The 8842-nt window shown below is 50.7% G+C and overlaps 1 protein-coding gene across 1 annotated transcript; it reads left to right on the top strand.

Moving 5' to 3' along the window:
- Positions 1-1708: 1708 nt before the first annotated feature.
- On the top strand, positions 1709-8512 carry KRT4 (keratin 4). Its single transcript, XM_043564022.1, has 9 exons — positions 1709-2258; positions 4067-4281; positions 5230-5290; positions 5677-5772; positions 6289-6453; positions 6713-6838; positions 7257-7477; positions 7730-7764; positions 7873-8512. The coding sequence occupies exons 1-9, from the start codon at positions 1797-1799 to the stop codon at positions 8058-8060; spliced, it is 1569 nt and encodes a 522-aa protein (XP_043419957.1). The 5' UTR covers positions 1709-1796; the 3' UTR covers positions 8061-8512.
- Positions 8513-8842: the final 330 nt, after the last annotated feature.

Here is an 8842-nt window from a genome sequence, read left to right as displayed (position 1 = left end):
GTAAGAGGCAGGTGTCGAGTTTCTAGATGAGAAGATGGTTTGAATGCATTCAGCTAAAGTGAGATAAGTCATACAGAGAAAGACAGATACCATATGTTTTCACTCTTATGTGGATCCTGAGAAACTTAACAGAAGGCCATGGGGGAGGGGAAGGAAAAAAAAAAGAGAGGGAGGGAGCCAAACCATAAGAGACTCTTAAAAACTGAGAGTAAACGGAAGGTTGATGGGGGAGGGTGGGAGGGAGGGGAAAGTGGGTGATGGGCATTGAGGAGGGCACCTTTTGGGATGAGCACTGGGTGTGGTATGGAAACCAATTTGCCAATAAATTTCATATTAAAAAAAAAACAACAACGAATGCATTCAGCTAGTTAGTGACACCAGGTGGGATTTGAACACAGATCCATGTCACTCAGTGGGGAAGAGTTTAAGTTAGGGCTTAAAAACTAGGATTTTGCACTTATTTTCACTCATTTATTTCTGTTTATTTATTTTTGAGAGAGAGAGAGAGACAGACATACAGACAGAGTGCATGCAGGGGAGGGACAGAGAAAGAGAGGGAGACACAGAATCTGAAGTAGGCTCCAGGCTCTGAGCTGTCAGCATAGAGCCCCCGACATGGAGCTCGAACCCTTGAACCGTAAGATCATGACCTGAGCCGATGTCAGATGCTTAACTCAGGCACCCAGATGCCCCTGGGATTTTGTGTTAAAAACATTGCTCTGAGAAGGGGCTCACGGGCTTCACTGTTCTGCTTAAGGGGTCCTCAGCACCAAAAGAGTTACAAACTCCTGCCCCGAATGCGGGGGTCATTACAGGAAAACAGAACATGCCCTGTCCCAGTGGAGTGGAGGGAACAGCTGGACAGCAAACGGAACAGTGGGGCACATGCCGTGGGGATGGGACCCAGGCTGGAGAGCGCTGATCTAGAACCCCACAAACACAGACCCGAACAGAGGCCAGAGAAGGAACCTGAGTCTTGAGGGCCAGAGACAGAGTTCTGTCTCCTCAGTCCCCAGCTCCATGCCTGGCACATAGTAGGGTCTCGACAACCGTGTCAAGTTGAGGTGAGTCTTGATCTAGGTTTGGAAGGCTATAAGGCTGGAATAGGGTTTCTCCTTTTGTGTGTGCATATGGGCCCCAACTGTGCGTGGAGGAATAATAACGAGGAGAATAAACATGGGGGCAGCTTCTGATGGTTTACGATTATCATCTCGTTGCATCTTGAGAGGAGCTGCAGGTAAATGTTTGTATTATTTCCAACTTCCGGGGGAAGCATCTGAGCCCAGGGCAGTGACTCGCTCCAGGTTTGCGGAGCAGGGGAGGGCGGGCCCTGCACTTGAACCCAGGCCCTCGGTTTCCAAAATCTGTGGAATGAGAGAATGGGCAATGGGCCATCTTGTGTGGAGCCAGGGGGGAGCCCCTGAGAGGCTGTTGAGATGGAAGGGGCAGTGGGTGGGGGCCCCTAAGGGCTGGGTCCAGGCAGGGGCCTGTGATTCAGGAGGCCCTGGGGCACCGGTTCAGGTTCTCCTGGAGGGGAATGTGTTGGGATCCTGTAACCTGTGCCCTCCGAATGACATCTGTAGGTGTGTTTAGTGACATACTCAGCAGGTACGGGAAGGATGGGCCTGTGCCAAAGGCCAAGCCCAGAGATGTTTCAGATTTTTCCCTTTATGCCCCTGCAACCAAGCCCTGCTGCTTCAGCACATATAAGAGACCCAGGCTGGGGCTGCAGCATTCACGGGCCTGGTCCCTCGAGTTTCTCTGAGAAAGCCAAGCTCGCTCTCCTCTCCGCAACCATGATCTCCAGACAGCAGTGCGTCCGAGGCGGGTCCCAGGGCTTTAGCTGTGTCTCGGCTGTCGTCGGCGGGGGCAAGAGGCCTGCCTTCAGCTCAGTCTCCACGTCTGGGGGCACGGGCCGCTGCTCCTCTGGGGGCTTCGGCAGCAGGAGCCTCTACAATCTCGGGGGGAGAAAGAGCATCGCCATCAGCATGGCCGGGTCCCGGCAAGGCTCTGGCTTCGGGGCTGCTGGAGGTTTTGGCGTTGGCAACTTTGGTAGTGGATTTGGGGGTTCTTTTGGTGGACGGGGTGGTCCTGGCTTCCCCGTCTGCCCTGCTGGGGGGATTCAGGAGGTCACCATCAACCAGAGCCTGCTGACTCCACTCCACGTGGAGATCGACCCCGAGATCCAGAAGGTCCGGACTGAGGAGCGGGAGCAGATCAAGACCCTCAACAACAAGTTCGCCTCTTTCATCGACAAGGTGAGCCTCCCCTTTGGCCAGACACGGTGGTAGAAACCAGGGGTCCTGTGTCCTGGGCTTTCAGACCTGAGCCTGCCACAGCGTTGGGAACCACTGAACTTCTCTGGGCCTCTGTTTTCTAGCCGTTAAAGGGGGCTCATTCCTCCAAGTCTTCCTCTTTTGTCCATGGGGGTGGGAAGACAGGCTACTCAGAGCAATGCAGTGTTGGGAGTTGTCTTAGATGTGCTCTGTGACACTGGGCAAATTGCTCAACTTTGCTGAGTCCAAGTATCCCTGCTATACGGTTTCCCTGGGTGCATTGTTTCCCTGCTGTTTTCTCAGGTTTGGTTTTGGAAGTAACGTGGCTAATAATCTAATGATTAGCCAAAATTAATTATAGTTAATATAAGAATTTAACTATTGGCACTTTTGTTGTTGGAGCAGAAGAAAACCACGCTGGTTTCCCAAAGGCAAAAGGGACCAATGGGACCCTGGAGAGTCATCTTCTTCATCCTCCTGACTCTGGGCAGACTTGCTCATTTCTGGGTCTGTTAGAGAGGAGGGGTTGGGTCTCTCCTTTTCTCTTTGTACTCTAACTTCCTTTTCCATGCAGGGTCTAGAGATTCAAGTCCTTTTTTTTTTTCTTTTTAGATTTATTTATTTTTGAGAGACAGAGAGAGAGACAGAGAGAGAGAGAGAGACGGAATGTGAGTGGGGGAGAGGTAGGGAGAGACAGAGACACAGAATGCCGAGCTGTCAGTACAGAGCCCGACGCGGGGCTCGATCTCATGAACCGCGAGATCACCACCTGAGCCGAAGTTGGATGCTCAACCGACTGAGCCACCCAGGCGCCCCTAGAGCTTCATGTCCTTGAAGCTCAGTTACAGCCAAGTATGATGGATGATAGCAAGCAGATAAGCCCAGATTTCTAAGTCATCTGAAGATTAATGATTGAGTGGATGAGTGTAGTACATTTAGTCAAGGGTGCCTTGATTGTCTGTGCATCGAAATCTCAGTCCTCTTAGAACGTATGGGGCAAGAATGAACAATCTTGGAGTAGACTGAGTGGGAACGTTTTCTCTTCTTACTAGTTGGATAAGCCGTCAGTAGCTTAAAGAGGCTTTATGGTGACTCTAGGACACACAGATATAAAAGCAAGGCCCAGAGTTCGGTGCTTCCTTGTCTCATCTCCCCTCATCGCATCTTGTGGGTTCAGACTGTGATCAGTCACCCTTACCTGCTTTTCTTTCAACTCTGAAGCACATACAGTGGGAATATTGTGCCAAACTGCTACCTTGGCTTATCTTGTTGGATCTCTTTGTAGAGAGAGGGAAGGTTCAGGGAAGTCCCCTTGGAGAGCGAGCCTGGCCGAGACTGGGAATGTGTCTAGGACCTTGGTGCTAACTATTGATACTCAGTTGTGCACAGGTTTAAAGAGACACCTCAGGCCCATTTATTCCAAAAATCTTCAGTGAATTTATCATGCCTTTGCCTTGGGTCAGCATCACTTTGAATGCAAGAGTTCCCAGACTGTGGTTTTATCTCCTAGTTTTGTTTATTTTATTATTGCATAGAAGTTCAATGTTCTTCTCAGCAAGTTGCCTCAGGGCCTCTGGGTCCCTGTGGTCAGGAAGTGGTGCCTGCATCACATGCGTTCCATCGTTGCCATGGAGCAGGGCCGCCATGTTGACCCCAATGGATGATGCCTGGAGTTGTGACACGGTGGCCCTACTTGTATGGCTTTTGGGTCACCTGGGTGGCTGTGGCCAATCCTCCTGCCAAAGCTTCATTCAGGCCCTCATGGGCTGGCTGGTGCCTTTTTAACACAGGTGCGGTTCTTAGAGCAACAGAATAAGGTCCTGGAGACCAAGTGGAACCTCCTCCAGCAGCAGACGACAACTACATCCAGCAAAAACCTTGAGCCCCTCTTTGAGGCCTACATCAGTGTCCTGAGGAAGCAGCTGGATACCTTGGCCAATGACAAAGGACGGCTGCAGTCTGAGCTGAAGTCCACGCAGGACAGCGTGGAGGACTTCAAGACCAAGTATGTGTGGAGCACGGAGGGGCACCGCCTGCCAATATCTGCCCAGCCACGCCCCAGGGTCCCTGGGTTCCAGTCCAGTCATTTAGAATCTCAGCCTCTGAAGAGATCCCAAAAGCGTCAGGAAGGTTTTCTAGTTTGTTCCCCTTCATCCACATGGTCCCATTAAAAAATGGTGTGAGGCCTTGTTGCCCCAAATAGAAAATGAGTGATGCATTTGGGGAATTGGGCTTGCTGCATACAAACAAGATCAGAAACTGCACAGATGAAAAGTAGTAGGGCATGGTCAGAAGAATACAGGTTGTGGAGACAGACCTTGTTTGGATACTGATTCCTCCACTTACTAGCTGTGTGATCTTGGGTAACTTGCTTAACCTCTCTGAGCCTTAGTTTTCTTCATCTTTAAAATAGGCTAATAATCCTACCTTTTAGCTTTTGAGAATTAAATGAAATTAAATAAGTTCGAGAAAAGAGGTAGCATAGCAATGGACATAACATGAACATTTAATGCAGTACCTCTTATTATACTTACTATGGTGTAGACCTGAGAAAATACTGATCCGCTCTCTCCATTCGCTCTCGCACCAAACAAAGAGAGCTGGAGCACTGGCAGCATTCCTGAGAATTTAATCCAGCAAAGGGTCAGCCCTTCTATAAAGATAAAACCAACCAGACCATGCGAGGTTCTCCTCTTCACGCCTTATTTCTTGAAGACAGTCTTTATAAAGTTTGATTTTTCACTTCTCTGAATAAACCAGGGTCTAGACTGGTCTCTCATACATGGCAATTAACAAATGTAAGTTGAATGAGCATTTGCATGAAAACAGCAAAATGCAGCCAATTACTTGGATATTTCCAAAGAGTTAGATGTTTGAAAGCCAGCAGCAGAGATCGGGGAAACACTAGCTCACTGTGCGGCTTTTGTCTTTTCCTTCCCACCCCTCCCCCCAGGTATGAGGATGAGATCAGTAAGCGGACGACTGCCGAGAATGACTTTGTGGTCCTCAAGAAGGTAAGAGATGAAGGGTGGGAGGGGCTATGAGGGTATCCCTTCCCTTGAGAGTGGTCTTTGGCTGGAATCATGGGTTTGGTTCATCTCGGCCTCATCTTTACCCCCCTTGGTACTCTCCAGATCTATGTGGTCAAAGGAGTGGGTAACTGCACCAGACCCTAAGGAACTGAAGTTGGGAATAAAAGCCCATTTGGATAAGTAGTTTCCATTTCTGCAGCTGGCTTTAGGGGCAGAGTATGTCAGACGATGAGTCCTTTGTCACCTCACCTGTACTGAGAAGCCTTCCCTACATGCTGCTGAGAACATCTTTGTGTGTCACTTGACATTCGTTCCCTTGCCCTGCTTGTGATTTCTGTACCTTTGTCTCTTATCCCCCACCTCTGCAGGATGTGGACATCGCGTACATGACCAAGGTGGAGTTGGAGGCCAAGGTGGATGCTCTGAACGATGAGATCAACTTCTTGAGGGTCCTCTTTGCTGCGGTGAGGACTCCATCCCCGTCCATTCAAAGAAGGCAGTCCCTCATGTGTGAGGCTGCTGCAGGCATTCACAGTTCTTTGAAAGGACTCCAGCTCCCTTACTTGCTGAGGGCACTCTCAGCAAGGTCATGGGTAGAAAGAATTGAAGTGAGAGACTCAACTCGGAGGTTTTTGAAACCAGATGTGGTCTTAGGAGGAGTGATTAGATCCAAGATTGCATGGGATGGAATTTCTTGCTGTCCAGCATTTCCCTGGTGAAATGAATCCATTCATTGATCACCTGCTTATGGTTCCCAGAGAGCAGCAAAGACCAGAAGCATTACTTTTTTTTGTCTTGAAATGTCACCACCAATCACTTGATTTCTACATAAAAACTGCACTCTCCCTACACATTGGGATGCCAACCCTACTTCCATCTGAGTCTGTGGCATGGCCATTTCCATCACCACAGTGGATTTCTGGTGTCAGAGATTAGGGAAGACTCTCTGGGGAAACTGACATGAGACATTTCCCCTGCAGGAGCTGTGCCAGATACAGACTCATGTTTCAGACACGTCCGTGGTCCTGTCCATGGACAACAACCGGAACCTGGACCTGGACAGCATCATCGCTGAGGTCCGCGCCCAGTATGAGGAGATCGCCCAGAAGAGCAAGGCGGAGGCTGAGGCGCTGTACCAGACCAAGGTGGGTATTGGGGACCTCTCAGGAGCTGGGGGTGGTTTCTGGGACTCTGCTTTTAATGTTTGTGAGCAGGTGATCACCACTCAAGCCTGAGAGATGTCAGAGATGAACTCATGTCTCGGGCATCACTGGTCCTGGTCTAATTTGAGATTACATGATATTTTGTATTATCCTTGCCACCTATTCTTGCTGACTTCACTTGAGAGTAGACCCTACCCAAACAGCCCTGACCTTTCATTCCCTGTGTTTTCCTGGATATTAGGTCCAACAGCTCCAGATCTCAGTTGACCAACATGGTGACAGCCTGAAGAACACCAAGAGTGAGATCTCAGAGCTCAACAGGATGATCCAGAGGCTGCGGGCTGAGATTGAGAATGTCAAGAAGCAGGTAAGTGTCACCACCTTCTAGCCATGGAACAGGGCCAGGGCAGGTGTCTCCATAGCAGACAAACAGATCTGGTAGCAGGCCAGGAGATCCTAAGCTTGTGTGCAGGGGATTTGTGACTCCTTATGTAAACCACACTCAGGTCTTCTTAGCAATGTTCTACTTAACCTGACATGACACCCTGGTAAATAAGGTTTCTTGGCTCTTTTTCATTGGTGTTTGCTCATCTTTATCTAATCAGTCTGGTAGGGATGTTGGCGGGCCCTGGTGGTAGTAAAGGAAATGTATGAATAAGACAGTTGGGGAGAAGGACAGAATCCTGACATCTTAGCCCAAGTGAAGCTGGCACAGCAGAGGGGCAGATGGAGAAGGCTTGACATTAGGGCACTGATGATTGCCTGTTCAATGCCGTTGTCTACAGTGCCAGACTCTGCAGGCATCCGTGGCTGATGCAGAGCAGCGTGGGGAGCTGGCCCTCAAAGATGCCTACAGCAAGCGCACAGAGCTGGAGGCCGCCCTGCAGAAGGCCAAGGAGGAGCTGGCCCGGATGCTGCGGGACTACCAGGAGCTCATGAGCGTGAAGCTGGCCCTGGACGTGGAGATCGCCACCTACCGCAAGCTGCTGGAGGGCGAGGAGTGCAGGTGGGATGGGCAAGGCAGAGAGGGAAGGTGAGGGAGGGAGATATTCTGGAGCCTTGAGTTTGCACCTCTGCTGGGCCACCTGCTTCAGTGCTGCATGGGTGTGTTATGAAGCAGGGCAGTGTGGGCAACAGGTTCACATTCAGACCTTTAACTTGGCCACATAAGGATGGGATATGTGTTTGAGACCCGCTCATTGAACGGAGCCTGGCTCCGGGCTCTGCTGTGACTCACTGCTCTTTCTCTCCCCCACAGAATGTCTGGAGAATGCCAGAGTGCCCTGAGCATCTGTAAGTACCTTCCACCCCTTCCATGGCCTTTTGTTCACCCCGGTTCGGGCGAGACCCCTGGGTGCCAGTATTGTTGGAATAACCATACCCTTTGTTTCTCTCCTGCAGCTGTGGTTGGTGGTGGCGCTAGTGCTGGGACCATCGGCGGAGGATTAGGAAGCTGCTCTGGGTTTGGCCTGGGCAGTGGCTTTGGCTCTGGCTCCGGAAGTGGCTTTGGGTTTGGTGGCGGTGTCTGTGGCAGTTCTGGCAGCAAGATCATCTCTACCAGCACCATGATCAAGAGGTCCCACCGATAGAGGAGACAAGGTCCCTGCAGCCCTTGAGCCCAGCTGGGCCCAGCCCTGGTATCTCTGTGCTTCTTTCACCCCTGCCTCCACCCTCCCTCTCTGGGGCTCATCTTCCCAGTGTCACCTCAGTGTGGACTCTGCCCTCCTGGAGTTTGGTATCTTCCTCTCGATTTGGTCCTGGTTACCACCCGGAATGAAAGGGGTGTCAGCTGATTCTTCACCTCCCACAGGCAGAGGAGAACACAACCAGGAGTTTCATCTCCTGGTTAATCAGGGTCACGTATGTCCCCTCCCAGCCTGTGGCCCTGGATATCTCTCTACATCAGGACCAAACTCCTCTGTTAGTTGGCAGCAACCTGGCCTGCAAGGTCAGGACAGGAACCACTCAGGGTCCCATCCACCTCTTCTCCTCCCCTCTATCCATTTTGGGTGAATCTCTAATAAAACGCTTTTGTCATTCACTCTGAGTCATTGTCCTTGTTCCCTGGGGAGAAGTCTCCAGAATTCAGGTGGGAGCAAAGGAGGCTGGAGCCTGAGGGATATGTCTGCACAGATCAAGGTCATCATCTAATCTGCGGAAGACGTGCTGTGTGTGGAGTCTGAAGGCTGCTCCAGAACAGGGGCACAGACTCCCAACAACCAACAAGTACACAAAGATGGAAGACAATCAGAGCAGGTCCATCTCAGTGTGGAGCCTGCAGTGAGCCTGAAGGGAAGGGGTAGAGGAGAGGCAGTCAGGGGGTCTCCAATGAATATGGAATGAGAGGTTAGGGAGCTTATGGAGAGTTTAT

Source organism: Prionailurus bengalensis, chromosome B4 (assembly GCF_016509475.1).
Source record: "Prionailurus bengalensis isolate Pbe53 chromosome B4, Fcat_Pben_1.1_paternal_pri, whole genome shotgun sequence".
Lineage (NCBI taxonomy): Eukaryota > Metazoa > Chordata > Mammalia > Carnivora > Felidae > Prionailurus > Prionailurus bengalensis.
This window is presented reverse-complemented; position numbering and strand designations above follow the sequence as displayed.